Below are 18,387 nucleotides of genomic sequence, written 5' to 3'. Positions count from 1 at the left end.
GGGCAAACGTCCAAAATCAGCAGGGGATCAAATACTGTTTTCCCTCACTGTAAATCAAAATGTACTTTTATTTAATAATATCATTAAACATGTAAGACAACGCAGGATCCGCCATGTGAACCATGGTAAAAAGCCAGCATGGGGAAATGGTACAGCACGCATCTGCACTGCTGGCCTGAAGCGATTGGTGGAAATTCCACATTCACACGGTGGTAGTGAATACTGCAACGGTTCTTATTAAATAAATTTTCCTTGCTTTACTGAGCAAATGATGACTGTAAGGGATGGTGGGGAGGGGGGGGGGTGCGCATTGCACTTTGAAATTAAAAATCCAAGTCGTAGTTCCTTGTGTGGCGAAGTATGGTCAAACAACCCCATGACTGACACTGCGTAGGCAGGCCCTCAGCAGTGGATTGACATGACCGGCATCATCAGGCACCTGATGATTACTAGCAAAATGTCACTGAGACTGTAAATTTTGTGGATTTGCTCTCCAACACAACGGTGACCTGTACTAGTGGTGACATAGAATGGATCACTACGGCGCGTAGCGCTTGGTACAATAGAATAAGCAAATATGGGTGTAGCAGCCAGCACAGCATGCAGTGGGTCGCTAGGGTGCGGTGGTGCTGGCTGCTGGCAGAGAGGGGCATACGAGTCCTAAAGACAAAGCATGGTAAAGCAGCTATCCAGCCAGCACAGCAGGTAATGCCACGTAGTGGGTCACTAGGGGGCGAGGTACTGGCCGCTGACGGAGAGGGGCATGTCACCTCAGCTGGCTAGCAAAGCCAGCTGAGGTAGGGCAAAGGTGACCGAGGGACACGAGGAGCATGGCCCAGGACCTCCGGAGGGTTCCAGAAGGGGGCGTGGTTAAGGCGGAGCTGCGCAGGTGGCACGTGGAGGTAGGCCCAGGACCTCCTGGAAGGTTCTAGAAGGGGGCATGGCCGAGGGCGGAGCCAGGCCATGCTAAGGGGCATAAAAGCGAAGCCCCGAGGCTGAGTCAGGGCTGCTACAGGTGGAATGGAACCCGAGGTGCTACTTATTCGTCTCCGGCGTCGTGGGTTGGCTGCTCTGACTCGTAATTAGTTATCCCGTGTGTGAACAGTGTAACATATATAGTGTAGAATAAATATGGTTGCCTCCTATAATAGTGTCTCAGAAGTGACTCACTACACGAGTAACGAATTGGCACGTTCTGTTTATTTGACAACCCTTACGAACTGGCTGCGTCAGGTAGTGGCGGGTTTAACGACACATTTATATTTAAGCGATCTAACCCACAAAAACCTATATTATGTTTTATATTGGTCACGAAAGCCTATGTGTGAAACTCATAAACATGCCATTAATCAACACATTGTTTATAAGTTAAAATGTGTATTTATTGTTGAGAATCGCGATACGTATGCAGTACTGCAACAACAATTATATTTTAACATTAATAATGCTTTTAAACGTGCCTGGACTGCATGCAGTAGTGAACTCGACACTTGTCAAATGTTAAAATAAAACAGTACGGATTATCGGGTGCTTATCCTGAACGACCTCTGCAAAAAGCAAAATACAGCTTTATTTTATGTGCATTTTTTTTTAAATCTGCATCAAGATTGAGAACTCCAAAGAGAACAGAGCTGAAAGGAAAGCGCTCCGTTGTCCTTTACGGGTCTCTGCATGGGGACCTACAGGAACAGCTGTCTTTGTCACCTCTAGCGATCGATTCTTTCTGAAAGTGGCCTTTGTCTCTGTACATGCGTTCACTTTATTCATTGCCATTAACACGCCTCCCCCACCCCCCACCCCCGGGAGGCCTTCGTCCTTTACAGACCTTTATCAATCAATGCCGTGCCAGTCAAGGGGGGTTCATTGAGTATACTTCACCAGGCTGGTCAGTGTTGGTTGGTGAAGGGACAGGTCATATATCACTCCCCACTGACGTTAGGACCTCTCTGGCACCCACCGACCCTTTCCCCAAATCTTGCAACAGACAAAAACAAACATTCCCCCCCCCCCCCCACCCAATTTAGCCTTAAGACTTGTTGTGCTGTTAGCGAGCACCTATGAAGGCCGGCACCCATGAAGGCCGGCACGGCATGCAAGGGGGGTGTGGTGGTCAGCACCGCACCTGGCCACCTTTCTCTCTCTCAGTGGCAATGTTTACACATTGCACCGGCGACTAATTTGAGGGGGAGTCGGCCTAGAGGAGGTCCCAGGACTGGTTCAGGTCATCATGTATGTACGCATGTATATTGAACTTCTTTCACACCGTATGTAGCTAACCGTGCTAATCAGAGGTTGCGGGCAAAGGACAAACTAAGCACAAAAAGCAGTTCTCAAATATTGGCTGTGACCGGCAATAGAATTCAGATCGCATGGTTGGTAACCGCTACACTGCCGCTCCCCAGACAGAAAACAAAGACACATACCTGATACATGAAACGTGTGCTATTTATATGTTGCGATCCGTGAATGTGTGCCCTTTTAGTTGTGAAGCAGGTATAAACAGAGACCACAAGGTGAGTCACAACCGAGCATATTTCGTTGAGATGAAGTAGGTTGTCAGACTTGTGGCAACTGTAAAGAAATGTTGTTCTCGGTTTGTTTTGGCAAAGTGTCCAAACAGTTCCTTCAGACAGGGTTCATCAATACTCTCATGGCCATACACGGCTGAATCAAGAAGCATTGTGGGAAAGAAGTGACTCACGTTTGTTTACGCTACCATTTAAATCAGGCTCCCAGAGCAGCGTTTAGCAAAGGCCGTGATGTTTACGATCATAACAGATAGGTCGTGCAGAGTTTTTTATATCTACTCTCCATTCGGTTAGTTTCTCATCATAAAATCCAAACGAAGATGTATAAATAAAATGAAAGTGCATTTGTCAATCATCGTCATGCCCTTTTAAAGACATTGTAAGTCAAATTTGGATTCTAGGAACACGTTTCAGTTTTCTTTCCCAAATCACATGTGTTAAAGATATTACTAGGAAGGTCGTACGCACACACAAAACCGCGCGGTGCTTGTACGAACCAGGATATGGGCTGATCTGAAAACTTCAAACAGTGAGAACGAAAGACAAATGATAAAAATGAACATTAGAGCACGGAAAAAAACAAGTCAAGAACGTCTGCGGCCGCTCACAGTGTTTCTGTACACTGCACAGTGCTCACACTTCCTTTGACAATCCTGAGTCAGTTGTGGAAATTCCACATTCCTTTGGCGAGGGCCACTATTGACTTGATCAACCCAGGAGAGATGAAAATAACGTGCCGAATGAACTGCTATGCCATCTTTATATTGCAAATCGTGCAAACTGGCCACAGCAAAAAAATATATATAAATATGATTTATGGACACCTATATTAATTAAAAAGCATTATCTGTCACAATGTTCTTAAGGTGTTAAAAAAAGAGCATGAAACTAACCAATACCGATAAGGCTCACACATGCAAATTTATTCAAGACGGACTCGTGAATGTTGATGCAAAGTGTGAGTGATGTGGCAGGGAAGGATGGAGGAGGGGCTGTGAGCAGGAGACGACATTAACGGCCCTACATTCTGGCACGCTTGTGACCTTGGGGTCTACACGATCACATAGAGCCAGCAGCGTCCCTTCCCTGAGATAAGGAGCCAGTGCCCTTGTCCGCACCAACAATACAGGGGCCTCGTGAGAGCTCTGGCGTGTGCGGTACACCCACGCACAACACACATTTATATTGCATCACAAAGGTTTCCAGCATATGACAGGCAGCACACTCCCTCCAACGGTCGCCCCCTAGGTCATCCATAATGTGCAATAACGGCAAGCACTCGTGAAGGACCGATAGCTTTTTTTTTAAATTATAGAATACAATGGGTAAAGTGTTTTTTTTTAAGAGCACAATTATACAAGCAGCTCGTCAGAATTCAGTTTTGTTCACGGCAAATGGCAAAATCTGGGACCATGTTCAGAATCGACGAGCAATTCCAAAAGTTAGGAACAGATCGGTGATGGATTCCAGTGAAATTTTCTGAACGACTTCTCTGATTGGCGGAGGCGCAAACGTACAAAAAGGGTAAAACCAATTCAAAGTTTTCCTACTTTATACTGGCAATGAGGTCCCATGATATAACTGCTCACCCCGAGCTCTAAATGCTTTGATACGTGCATTGTCTTTGTACTGGTCGCCTTTTGGCGTTCTCTGGTCTGACACTCGTGAGACTAGGCTATAAAGAAGGCTTTCTCTGGTGTAGGCCAAACAGTTTCAAAGACAATGCCCAAATATTATCAAGGTTTTTGTTTGCATGTTCACCACAAGTACTGTGTGTGGTTAATGCACACTTTATGCCTTGCAAAAGGTTTCTATTTGGCGTTTGAACGTCTCCAACACGTGTTGTATAACCAGAAAGGGTAAAACCTATTCTTATTTATCGTACAAAAACCGCGCGGCGGGCCTAAGTCACCGCAGGGGACATTTGCCCTCGTTTCTCATTAAGGACGTAGAGGTGTTTGCTCGCACCGATTGCGGGTGGGAGGGCTTCCACCAGAGAGAGCTATGAGGGGGAATTTGGTCTACTTTTCCACGCTGACTAAATCGACGAACTGTGGCTGTGGTGAACCCATTTACACCGCTGGGTGGACAGAGGTGGGGGAGGAGGTGGGGGGGGTAGGTAATAACACTGTGTAACAAAAACCATTTGTTCATGGGTAGTGTTATTTCCTAATTGGTTATGTCTCAAAAGTAAAAAAAATGGCTATTATTCCCCACAAACTTTGCTTTTGTGACCCAAGACAGTGATATTTTGAAATTGACCTATTTTCAATGAGAAAATGTGTGCATTTGTGTCATTACTTCACGTAAAGTCCTGGTCACAAAAGCAAAGTCTGTGGGGAATAATAGCCATTTTCTATACTTTTTAGGCATAAGCAATTAAAAAAGAACACTTAGTACCCAGAAACAAAAATTGTGTAACATAGTGCAATGCCCTAGCAAGTCCATTGTGCCGACCATTAAACCACGGCAGCTCCCTACATTACTCAGTTAAAAAGATAAATGTCATGGATATTGAGCGAGACATTTCTATGTGTGGCAAACCGATAACCGTTTTTTTATTTCCATTCGGTTACCAGTATGTAAAAAACGATCTTAACAGCCCTAATCAGACTATAACAGACTATATCCCTTTGAATCATTGGTATTTAACACTTGCAGCTTCAATAGAATGTGTGATTTATGCTTTGATTGAACGTTATTTTGGTCTCCACACAATCACAAGAATTCAGCACGAAGCAGCCAAAGTAGTAAATTGTGGCGACTATGACATCTGCTTTTTGGAGCACTCAATGCACAAGTGCAACTTTTATATTAAATCACTCACACTAAAACAACTCAGTTTTTCATTAGCCTACATGCACTCTTGGCAAGCAAGCATGACAAAGACTATGAATAAAAGTTAATACTCTTTGGTTATTTCGGTAAAGTCACGTTGAAATAGAAAATAATAAATTACATTATAACATACGAAGTTTCGATTGCAAAGCAAGCAATCATCATCAGTTACAAATGAAAGAGAAACACACCTAGTAAACTTAGATATATAATGCAACACAGCGCAGAAAGTCGGCTGACACAACAGTCAACACCCTACCTGGTTGATTACGTCCAAGAGAGAGACAAGACACAGAACCGGAGACACATACACAGACGCACAAGCGGAAAGAGTTAACACAGAGATACAGAGAGAGAGACACACGCATGGGCACACAGAGAAACAATGTCTCTGTGTCGAAGCCTTAAATAGCTAGAAAGGGGGTACAGAGAGAGAGGGTTAGAATAATTAGCATGTCAATGGGAGATCCCGCAATGAGAGATCCACCGCCAACGCTGGAGGAGAGAGCAACAACCGAGGGGAGACAGAGACGAAGGCAACACTAAATCAAACTAACTTAGTAAAATTTGGAAATGTAATGTAATGCGACACAGAGTCGGTCAACACACAATTAACACATGGCCTGGTCGATTACGCCACTCCAAAGATTGCTCAATTAGACGTTAAGTGTGAAATTTGTGAGAGAGACAAGGCACAGACATGGAGACACAAGGACAGACACACAAGCAGAGAGAGACAACAATGAGACAGAGAAATTTGGGAGAGAGACAAGGCACAGACATGGAGACACAAAGACAGACACACAAGCAGAGAGAGACAACAACGAGACACAGAGAGAGAGGAAAAAACAAACTTAAAACCTCCCCGTAGAGGTGCCTTGTCTCTCTCCCAAATTTCACACTTAACTTCTAATTGAGCAATCTGTGTCTTGTCTCTCTCTTGGACGTAATCAACCAGGTAGGGTGTTGACTGTTGTGTCAGCCGACTTTCTGCGCTGTGTTGCATTATATATCTAAGTTTACTAGGTGTCTTTCTCTTTCATTTGTACCTGATGATGATTGCTTGCTTTGCAATCGAAACGTCGTATGTTATTATGTAATTTATTATTTTCTATTTCTACGTGACTTTACCGAAAGAACCAAAGAATAATTCCTGCAGTCAGGAAAGCGCCAAATCAAGTTTAAAAGTTAATACTTTTCGAATTGTATGACAGCTCTTCGTTTTTCCCACGCAAACTTCAAGGTGCAACTCTGAAATGTATTGCGCATGCTTCTGCTGGTGGAACTAGAGGGAGCTTTCGAAAGCCCCTCGCGTGGAATTTTGGCCTACTCTTCCACGCTGGCGAGAACTCTTGAAGAAGGTGGCAGTAACCACTCCTTACCCCACCATGCGTGACCTGCTGCTCGGCTAACCGCGATGTGCCCATTTGTACTGCCGGGGGAGACAGCGGAAGTGCGGATTTGAGACAATCACCAATCGTTTCCGCTGCTGCACCAAGAGACTGAACCGGTGAACTCTGGATTTCGAATACAGCGTGCTGACCATTAACACGACGGCAGCGTCCGTTTTTGTAACCTATTTCTGCATCATATAATTTATTGGGAGAGGAAAGGGGAGGGGAAAACTGTTGCAGACGTTTAATGTGACTGACCACTGCTGCAAAAACCTGGCTACTGTCGCTGGACATTGAAGGGCCTATCGTGCAGCACACAGAAGACTCAATGTTGTTTGTGAGCATATACAATTAAGATGCACCTGATTAAGATATGGCTGATATAACCCTCATGGGGCATTAGATTGAAAATACATTTCTTGAGAATTGCTATTTGTGTTTATTCACCCGCACTTCCGCTGAGCGTGGTAGCCTGTGCACAGCTCACACACGCACAATAAAAGTCCCGTTAATTTTTAGCCAAACGGAACAACTTATGAACTACGAAATAAATTGCAAATAATAACGATTACACAAATGCTTGGTATAATGCTGAATATAACCGTCATCAAAACGTTACGGTTTCTCAGAGAAATTCCGCTTCCAACTGAAGAATCCTCTGCACGGACACTGGCGAAGCGAGTGAGCAAACGCGCGTTGCGCCAGCAAAACCGTACGGCAATCCGTGGCGGTGTGCAACTGTGAGCATGGTGGATGGAATGAATAATGGTAATGCTTACATAATGTACGCAGGGTGACGGGGCCAACACAAACCTGTGAATTCAATATCTTCCCCTTTCATTAACCTCTCCTCTATTTATAGTCCGCTGGTACTCTCTCCTCATGTTTTAGTTATTGGCTTCCACACCCATCAAAACCAAAAGCTTAACAAATGCATTATGCATTTTTATTGCATTTATTTATTTTTTTATAAAAAAAATCCATGCCCTTGTTGCCACACTGTTTATATTTCATTTCGATTCAAACGGTAACCTGAAAGCTGAAATGGGTTTTTCGTCATCGACCATGTTCTGTCTACTGCTGGATATAGGCCTCACACCTCATCAACAATCCCCAAAGGTCCTACGACGAAATAACCCATCTCACTCTCCTGTGAGCTGACATCATCCTTCCATGCCTGTAGCTGTCATCCTCCTTGGACTTCCATTCCATCATCATCAACCGTCATTCCCTTCTAACCGCAGCACACTTTACTTTTCTCAACAGTGAACAAGACGTCTCTAATTTGTGTTAAATCTCCGCAATGTTCCTCTGGCTGTCTCTTAAGTGTTCATTCCCAGCATGCATCTCTCCATGCTTCTACATGCATCTCACAGCTATTGGTTCCATGTTCCTTGTCAAGAGTCCGCGATTCCAATCCATGTCAAGGTGCATACTATGCAGCGATTCCAAACTTTATTATTTCAGCACAATGGTACGATAGTTTTCATCATCAAATTAAAAAAATCCAAAACCACTCCATCATTCTACGCACGCTCACCTCTTAATTTCATCGTTTTGTTGCTGTTCCATCTGATATAATTTGCCTGATATGTTCACTCTCATTCTGCTGCTATGGTGTCCACAGCTATTCCATCTGTTTAAAGGGGGCATGACATCTGGAACATTCTAGCCGCCTGAAAAGAATCATTGTTTTCTGGGGTATATAAAAAATAACACTAATCCCAATTGAAATATGCAGTAAACTCAAACGCTGTGTTGTGCAACTCTATCTTGCCCCATAAAGGTTAGGATTTGCAATTTTACCTATCATCATTTCTAGATTTAAAGCTTTCATGACTGCTAAGATCCATACTCTTTGGTTCTATTGGGTAAAGTCACGTAGGTGAAAATAAAATAACAAAATTTTCACCTACGTGACTTTACCCAATAGAACCAAAGAGTATACCTATCATCATCTTCCTCTTTGCTTCTTTTACGCCCCTATTGTTGTTATGCCACGTTCAAACAGCCCATGTAATGGCTTGCAATGTTACGGCGCTAGATAAGTTGTCGTCATTATTATTATTACCGTGTTGTGTTCTATAATTTCTTCCCTCATCGTTATAGTTTCACGGGACGTGCAGTCCTATTTTTTTCCATTTTCATCCATTTTTCTACCAGGTAACTTGTCATCATTTTGTTTTGTTCCCCAATTTCATTGCACACCGGCCATTAATAATGTTATGAACTCATTTAAAGCAGTGACATCCACTTTACCTTTTTTATGTCATATGTAATGTTGTATGATTTTACTTTGTATGTACTGTAATGGAAAGATATTCCTCATACAGTCGAAGAGACCCTCATCCAACACTGAAGAGGAAATGGCTGCTGCTGCTGCTGATCAGAATAGGAATCTTTATTAAGGCTGCAGGAATTCGATGAGCTATGAAGCTCTTCTGAACAGATGTCCAGTAAGGGTAGGTCAGCAAGTTACAACAACAAACAACACAAAATCACGACAGGAGTGAAAAAAGGAGAAGGCTTAAGAGAGTCACTATGGTGCGAAAGAAGTTCAACATAAAAACGTCCAAAATAACGACGCAGAAATAGATAAAGAAAATACAAATTGTACAAATTACTAGTACAAATTGCACAAGTGCATACATTCCTGCATATTTTTCAACACTAAATGCAAGCTTGGGCAAGGCATAAGAACAACAACAACAATAGTACCAGAACACACCAAGACAATCCTTCAATAAAATGGCACATACACATTAAACTATCGATACACGGGTGAAACTCGGCACATCTCAACAATTAAAATAAAGCTCGTCTTAAAGGAGGCAATCAATGTTCTATTTTTAAGCTCCGAGTTGCAGATAATGGAGAAGAAATTAGGTGAAAAGGAGTAGTGTGCTTCTGTAATGTACGATTGTTTTTATGCTAATTAAATCATAGTTAAATTTTCATTTAAAGCTTTCGTGACTGCAGGGATTAATATTCTTGGTTCTTTCGGTAAAGTCACGTTTCCCTTCTACGTGACTTTACCGAAAGAACCAAGAATATAAATCATAGTTATCGTTTAATCACGTAGCAGCAAGATGTGACTCGAGGTGCTCCGGATTTCCTTAAAGACTCTCTCATTTAAGCGAACATCTTACAATAAACACGGTTCCAGCAGCGGGCTATTGGTTACCACTAACGACCACAGTGTGTTTTGTTTTTGTGCCGTCCTTTCACAATATTGTCGTGACCGTCGCATTATGAGAATGAAAAGCCGGCAAAGAAATCGGATAAGCCTCGTCACCTTTACCCTTCTGGCGAGATACAGATCGCTCCGAGTGGATCGGCACTTCTTGAAAATAAAAGAACGATGCAGGAAGGCCTGGGAGCAGCATTCTATCTTCCACGCATGCGAATGGATTTCCGTGATTTTGCTCTCCAGAAAACAATCCCAAGGTTTCTCTGGTTAATCTAAGCATCGAATGGATGATTGCGAATAAGCCAGCTTGCCACCGTAGCCAGCAAATGTCACCGTCCGAGAATTCTGGCCCTGCTATCAGCATATCAACGTGAGGTACACATCACTGCGATTAGAAAACAATAGGCTGCAGGGTAAACCTATCTACAGATTTAAACGACTCTGTACAGTAAATAACGTTTACTACAAACCATACCAAACAAATAAAGAGAAGACCATTCATGAGTCATCTCAGAGGCATCGTTTACAACCCCACATAGGAATATGATAACTTGCAGTATCCGGTAGCCAAGCAAACAAGGCAATACTACGGCACATACATGTTGCTGCGCCCTACACGGACCCAGGCTTTATTTTATGTATGAAAGATTATTTTAATATCCAGTCCACCCTAACGTCCAGCAAAGGTGTTTACTGCAAACCTCTCTGCTTCCCCCAACTAGCTATCACAGAGCAAGTGTTGAAAGGCAAAAATTGCATTTTAGAATTCAGACTTTGAGGCAATGGATAAATAATTGTTGCCGTTATCAACATTTGTACATGTTCCACTTTATTTTTCAGGAGTATGCAATGTTGTGCAATTTTAAAATAACACAATATTTATCATCATAGTTAATAATGACAATGATTTGGGGGGGGGCTATGGATTCAGCATTTTTGTTGTGCCCCTGTCATTACCCATCCCCACCCCCCACCCCAACCGGAGAAGCGAATGATTTACACATGGGAGCGAATACTCCAAGTTCCACCTCGAGAAATGCCGGTCTCAAGCGCATGCATGAATTGAGTAGATAAACAAGGGCTTATTTTGAAGTTCAGCCCTTTATGCCGAGGTGACTTAGAGCGCTTTAAACACGAAAAGTGACTTGCACCGCATCTCATCTTGACACATTTGGAAGGGTACCACCAGCAGTTCAGTTGTTCATGTGGGCCACAAGGTGACTCAGCACGTGGCTTTAAAACAGGTGTTATTTATTTGCTACATCTCCGTGGTAATACAATATTATCACAATTGCTGATATTGATAAAGACAAATACTCAAAACTACTTAATTTTCCATTAGTGATGTGCATGTATTTGTCAAAATAGAAAAGCAAAAAAACATTACACACCGTGTATAGTCTGGCGAGTGCCCAAAGGCCTACATTGCTGTGGACATGAATGCACAAAAGCAAAGTCATGCCTCTGGAGTATGAGATTGTGTGCGTGTGTGTGTGCGCATGGGGAGCAGCTATCGCAGTGGTGACCCAAACTACATTGTGAAACTGACCGACCTGGTTTCAATTCCCGGCCTCGGACAACATGAGCGGCACGTGGTATTAGAATCTCTCCGGCATAAAAATGTGTACCTGTTTATTACATGAACATCAAAACTGGGGATACAAAGGAATCTGGGGTGGTGCCGATGCCAATGCCCCCCGTGTGCCATTGTGGTCTCGATCGGTGCATGTTAGCAGCAATTGCCCAAAGAGAATATACAGAGGATGTTTGTCTTTACGTGTACAGTACTCGCATTGTTCAAAAAAATAATAGGCCATGTATCCCAGAGTCATGGTCCAAATTTAATAATTACTCGGAAATCGCCAAATTAGGTTAAACCACATAGTCACATCAACCCCGACGGTGAAACTACGGCAGACGATAATCGTCTGTAAAACACAGCACCTTCGAGATTGCATTTCGCTTTGGGGATGGCGTGAACACCAAATGTGCTAATGATTTGATTTGCCCACATGGGTGTGCACAAGCGCGGGAGCCGGTACCATGTTGAAGGCCTGCACGAGCTTCTTGAGACTCTCGGGCAGAGGGCTCGGGCTCTCCAGCGCCGGGTAGCCCTCGCGCTGCTGCAGTACCATGCACGCCGACGCGTCCGAGCTCAGCAGGCGCGCACACATTCCCAGCATGCACTGCTTTAGGCAGGCTGCGGGTGGCAGCCCGCAGACCTCCTTAAAGGACATCACCGCATTCTGCCAGCAAAAGAGAATTACAAATGAGCAAGCGTACGCGTGCACCCGAGTGTGCGAGTATAAAAAGGTTTGTTTGAATTTATTTTTGCAAAATGAAATGGCTCCCTTTTTTTAAATAAAAAAACAAACCTAAATTCTAGTTAGAAACAGTGTACATCTGTACTAGCTTTAGCGCATTGTTAGAATCCAACATACAATGCACAGCACGTACACATAACGGGTCCACAGCTGATTAGAAACTCAGTAGTAAGCGAATGTAAGCCATGAAAATTTCAATTGTACCCAACGGCTTCCGACGGGTGCCTGTGCAATTAGTGTGAAATATCAATATATTGGTCTCACCTGGTGATATTAAAGGACACAGGAAAAAAAAAGTCACGCTTTTCCCCCCCAAGTCTAATTACCATCATTAGCACTGCTCTGCAACCCCTGCGGACTTCACAAAATGTGACGGCACAACAAGCCGCTGGAGCATTACAATTTACACATCGCTAACTGGAATGTGGCATGAAGAGCAATGGCTTTGGGGTCATTTTATTTATTTAGACAAAACCTCAGGGCAATTTAATCTTTCATCTCCAATCACATACATCAATTGACAAAGCCGCAAGATTACCTATTAAGATCGAACAACAGTTGCACCTAAAATTACAGTGACAGAAAAAAACGTCGTGTTTTTGTTGATCTTTTTATTTTATTTTCAGAAATACAATAACTCTTTCTGTGGAACACCATACGCAGAGGCGTTCAAACGCAGAAACTAATGTCTGCAAAGGTCATGCAATGCGCCTGACCTCCACCACATTGTATTACAGAGGATTCTTGGCCAATTCTAAAGAAAAAGAACACAATCAATCATGAATGGCTGAACAGAACATAAAAGAATATTACCCATGCGCTTTCAAATTTATAGATATCAAATCCATTAAAAATATATATTTTTCTGAATTTTTGTGAAATGCACAAACCATATGAACGAAGCTACACTCAGAAATATTACAGTTTGACTTGACAATATATTTAAATATATGATGCTATTTAACGGTCCGTAGGTTATCACAGATTTAAGTATCCAATTTCAGAAATACTATGCCATAAACTTTCAATTACACGCATGAGTTGGCAGCACCCTTCAGGTGTCCCGCAGAAACCAAACAACTTCTGCACTCGAATTTTATACACCGACTCGAACCCTACCGAAGGCACAATGCAGATCCATAGGCACGCAAAACGTCAATAAACAGACGTCAATACACACACACGTCCAGCTTAGTAAATAGCAATGGGTACACTGACACACGCAGTAAAATGCACCCCCCCCCCCCCCCAGCGACGTCCGGCCGATAAATAATACGGAGGACCTCGGCACAATTTAGCTCCGCATCTGTAGGAACAAAACAGAGAAGCGGGTGTCTGCGCATTTGTGAGATGTAGCGTTCCCACAGGAGCGTGGTGATGGCGGTGGTAGTACATTGCCGTCCGCGGTGCGCACTGCCGACCTCTCAAGGGCTCTGGCGCTGCGCTAAATGCGTGTCACCTGCAATTCCCCCCCACAGTTGTGTGGAGCGAGGCATCCTTAAGACCGCGCGTGCTGCACGACCGCGTGTGAATTAAGACAAAACAAAAATCACTCCTTGCCGTGTGACTAAACGGGGGAGGCAATGGAATTTTCATTTTGGCGATGCCAATTCGCAGCGAACGGGGCGAAAAATAAACAGCGAGTCATAATTACATTCAACGATCTGCGTTTTTCAGTGACACGTCAATAAATTCTGCTGAAAAACCAACAAAGCTATGCAAATCTGCAACCCTAATAATCATCAGCAACAACATCTGCACGCTCTCACACACCGCCACGGGACTGCCCCCGTACCTGCACGCTCTCACGCAACGCCACGGGACTGCCCCCGTACCTGCATGTTCTCGCGCAGATCGGTGGCCTCGTGCAGGGGCTGCGCAGCCATGCGGAACACCTCGTCCGGTGCGCGCACTCCCAGCAGCCTCATGGCGGCATACTCGCGCGTCTTCTTGCCCTTGCGGACAGAGAGGCCCCTCTTCTGTGCCTTGCCGCCGCCCCTGCGGTTGGTGATGGCCACGTGCAGGAAGAGGTTGGCATGTTCGATGCACTCCCCCGTGAGCGCGTGCAGCGGCACGTGGCGGTAGCCCGGCTGCAGGCACTCGAACGGGATCGTGTACTGCCCGATGAACTCGTCCCCGATGTAGTCGTCGTCGAGCACGACGAAGCGCACGATGGCCAGCTCGGGGAGGTTCACCTGGAACACGAAGCTCTCGTCGAAGACGGGGCTGCCGCCGTTCTGACCGATCGTCTTGGTCCTCTGCTCGGCGCAGTCGGCTGGGATGCCGTGCACCTCGACGTACACGTACGGGTCTACCACGTCGCCCTTGGAGCCGGAGCCCCGTGGCTTGGGTAGGTGCTGCCCGCTGATCACCTTGATGTGCAGCAGCTGCGGGGAGATGCCGGGCAGCCCGTCGCGCACGTTGGCACTGAAGTACGACACCTCGTCCCGCATGACCGACGGGCGCAGGACGTAGCCGCAGCCGCCGTTTTGCCGGAACCAGCCCACATTGAGGTCCATCATGAGCCCTGGCGTCTGGTAGTTCATGCCCACCACTTGACAGCCACAGTTCCAGAAGTCCTGTGGGTTGAGATTGCTGGAATCGATGCGCATGGGGCTGGGGAAGATTCGAGAAAGGAATCTCTTATTGTGGTTGACAAAGTCCTCCGAGAACTCGTTGGAAAATCGGCTCGCCAGGGCCTCGGTGAACGAACACATCTCCCAGTACTTCTGGCACTGCTGCGATGAGTCAAAGTCCCGGAAACGCACAGATTTGCACAGGGTTATCAGGTCGGAGAGCTCGGGGCACAACTTTTGTTTCTTCACGTCGATTTCGTCTGGCTGTAAGAAAATGTCCTGGGACATCTCTGTCCTCTGCGCAATCTCCGAGGCTTCATCTTCATCTGTGACCTCTCCCTCTGGCCCCGGTTCCTCAAAAGGTAACTTTTTCCCTTTGAGGATTATCTTCAGTTTCAGAGACTCGGGCGAAGGCAGGTAGCTCTCATTGATGTCCACGGGCTTGATGTACAGCTTATCGCCCAAAACCTTCTTTATGTGCTGCACCAAAACCTTCTGTTGCATAATGCAATTGTGGTTCTCCAAGCAGATGATCAGCGGGTATTCGGAGGCCACAAAAGCGTACTTGTTAATGGCCTCCAGCGCGCTGTGAAAGGTGATGGGCAGGGTCATTGTATGGCCATTGTAGACGATGGGCTCGCCGTCCGGCCCGTCCCAAACGTCCATCTCCACGCAGCGGCAGCCCATCCGCAAGGCCCGCACGTAGCCGCTGACGTCGCAGGGGCCGCGGAACTGGTCCTCGATTAGGTACGTGTTGTGGGACGAGTTGATGTAGTAATGGGAGATTGGCTGGCTCATGTCCTGGCAAACCCTCCTGTGCGCCGGGTCAAAGAGGTCACATTCCGCAGAGATGAGGTACCCCGTGAAACCGTCAATTCCTAAAAAGCCCCTTTCCTGCCCTTCGGTGGAGGGCTCGTACCGCCGGATAATGTCCAAACACATCTGCTCAGTAATATCAGTCATGCCCTGCTCTGCTTCCAAAAACATGGTTAGATCCCTGCTGTCCAGATACTCTTTACTGCTGGAAAACTGCACCAGCAGAAAATAGATCTCTGCCCGAGTGCACAACTCGTGGTACATGTCGACAAATTCGGGAAATGAGATGCCATCTATTGGGGAGACCCTGCTCTTCTGCAGCTCTTTCAGCTTGAGTCTGATGGCGATGCCCTTCAGGGCCGGGTTCAAGCCCTGCAAAAGCTGGCAGGCCACCTCGGCGGGCAGGCAACCTTTGCCGCCGCCGTCCGCTCGCGTGAAGAGCGGCAGCAGCCAGCAGTGACGCAGCGAGTTGTGACTGCTCTCGAGCATGTCGAGCGAGTGCGAGCCGAAGGAAAGGAGGTACCGCAGCCCCGTGACCCAAGCGTTGGCGATATCCGGCGCGGACGCCACGAGGTCGAGCGACTCGTATCCCTCGCCGTAGATGATGGAGAATGCGCAGTCGGCCGAGATGTGCTCCGCGAAGCCGTGGTTGCGAAAGGTCTCCGTGTTTTTGCCAACGCGCACCTCCCTGATGGCGACAATCTCCAGACGGGCACGCTCCGAGTCCTTCTTGGACGGCTCCCAGCGAAGCCACTGCAGGTCGGACTCGAGCAGGAAATAGCGCTGGTAAACACGCGAGTTTGGCCGGATCTTGCGCAGCTCGCAGCCCTCGAGCATGAGGTTAATGCAGTCGCTGGCGCTGCTCACGCGCCGGTCGGTGGGCATGCTGCCAAAGGACACCGTCTTCTTTCGCTCGCGCTTCTGCCGGGTCGAGTCCTGCAATCGCACGGGGCAGGGTAACGGCGTGAGCAGATGCAAGGCCCCACGCGCTCCACAAATACACGCGCACAGGTCGGGCTACAAATGAAGAACGGTGAATTAAATGCCACGTGCTACCTGTACCCACACAAATGATAATAGAGCACATTAGGCATTTGCACCATTTTTATAGCACGAAGGTGCTACATTTCAAAGGAGGCACTGTCTGCCAGCCACAGTTCCAAACACAATAAAAAACCCAACTCTGACATGCCGTAGCAGCGAGACTATACGGTTTTGATTTGATGACTGGAGAAAAACCCGAGCAGTTATCAACACAAGTTTGTGGTAAATATGTGCATTCATAATTACACAATAATGCCCTAGAGTTCCTGCTACATCACCACCCGCCCCACCACACAGACTACACCAAGGATTTAATGAAATGTAGCTGGTAACAATGAGAATCATCGACAGAGCACCACAGCTGGGCAAAGTCACCGTTTAAATGTGGGTGCATCATCAACCATAAACCAGCACTAGTGTGGGCACATAGTTCACAGGTCAGGTCTCACACTGGTAATGCCAGTATCCAGTCTGGTCACTGAACAAATGGCCTCAGGGAAACACACGACATAAAAGAGACCTCATTATACACACCAATGCAGTACAAATGGGACTCTTTTTTTAGACCGTTTAAATCATTAACATTATTCCGTAATCAGCAGGTGTCTACTTAGGTCACAAACAACTGCTGTTTGAGAAAAAAAACCCACGTCCATGCCACTAAGCAAAACTAGTTGCAGTTATTTGAGTATAAAATGGAAGGACTGATTTTGAAATCAAAGTTACCAGCTAATGATTCATCTTTTCAGTTTTATTGGCATGCTGAGCTGATCTTTGAAAAAAAAGGACACGGAATGACTTGCTTGATACGTAACTACCAATTAAGGCAGACATTAAAGGCAACTGGCACACATTGGTTTACACCACATGAAGCGTCTCTCAAGTCGGTTTAAAGAAAAACATCTCAAAGTAACAGCCTGAATATGCTTAAGACTCTGTAAATATATATTTCACATAAGAGGCTATACGAGTGGCATGGAGAATGAGATCTGGTGGAAGGCCCTGAATAGGCCATGGGATACCAAAGCTGCACGGATTACATCCCAGAATGCTGTGAAATGCGATTCTAGCAGCAGGCACAACAGTGGTGTAATGCTCTCTGTAATGGCAGCTAATGGCAAATTTCCTCCCCAAAAATGTCAAGACATTAATTTTCCATTAAAGAAACACTAGGACCTCCCATTAACCTCGTAACTACTTGAACTTAACCTCTGCCTCTGGATAGGCATCATTATCTCTTGCCGGCAGACATCGTAATCATTCAGATCTTGTCCACCTGACGCAGTCACTATTAAATTCATCAAGACCATCAAGACATCAAGGATATAAAAAGATTTTAAAATGTACCCATCAAAATCCAGATGGACGATTTGATGTTATACCATGGGTCAACTAAAGCCCTGTCATTAGCATCCCAGAGACAAGTTACCAAGCAACTGCAGCTGCACCACCGTGGGTTTTTTTTTAGCCCTGTTGACCTAAAATTAGTTTAATATTGCAAGGGGCCTTATTATTCTACTTGCGTAAAAAAAAGAAGGCAATTACAGTGAGCGAAAAAAGTATTTGATCCCCTGCTGATTTTGTACGTTTGCCCACTGACAAAGAAATTATCAGTCTATAATTTTAATGGCAGGTTTATTTGAACAGTGAGAGACGGAATAACAACAAAAAAATCCA

The 18,387-nt window shown here is 45.5% G+C and overlaps 1 protein-coding gene across 1 annotated transcript in view; it reads right to left on the bottom strand.

Annotated features, from left to right (window-relative positions):
* The window catches only part of LOC116938487 (inactive phospholipase C-like protein 2), a 90,769-nt gene that overhangs the window by 22,449 nt on the left and 49,933 nt on the right, over nucleotides 1-18,387 (bottom strand). Inside the window, exons 2-3 of the mRNA XM_032945618.2 lie at nucleotides 14,110-16,602; nucleotides 11,993-12,196 (exon numbers count right to left, since the gene is read on the bottom strand). Of these exons, the coding sequence (XP_032801509.2) occupies nucleotides 11,993-12,196; nucleotides 14,110-16,602 (2,697 nt within the window). The remainder of the gene's footprint in view (nucleotides 1-11,992; nucleotides 12,197-14,109; nucleotides 16,603-18,387) is intronic.

This window comes from Petromyzon marinus, chromosome 4 (genome assembly GCF_048934315.1).
Source record: "Petromyzon marinus isolate PM22_M1 ecotype Great Lakes invasive population chromosome 4, UKy_Petmar_22M1.pri1.0, whole genome shotgun sequence".
Lineage (NCBI taxonomy): Eukaryota > Metazoa > Chordata > Hyperoartia > Petromyzontiformes > Petromyzontidae > Petromyzon > Petromyzon marinus.
Note: the sequence above shows the minus strand (reverse complement) of the source record. Positions and strands in the feature narration are given on the sequence as shown.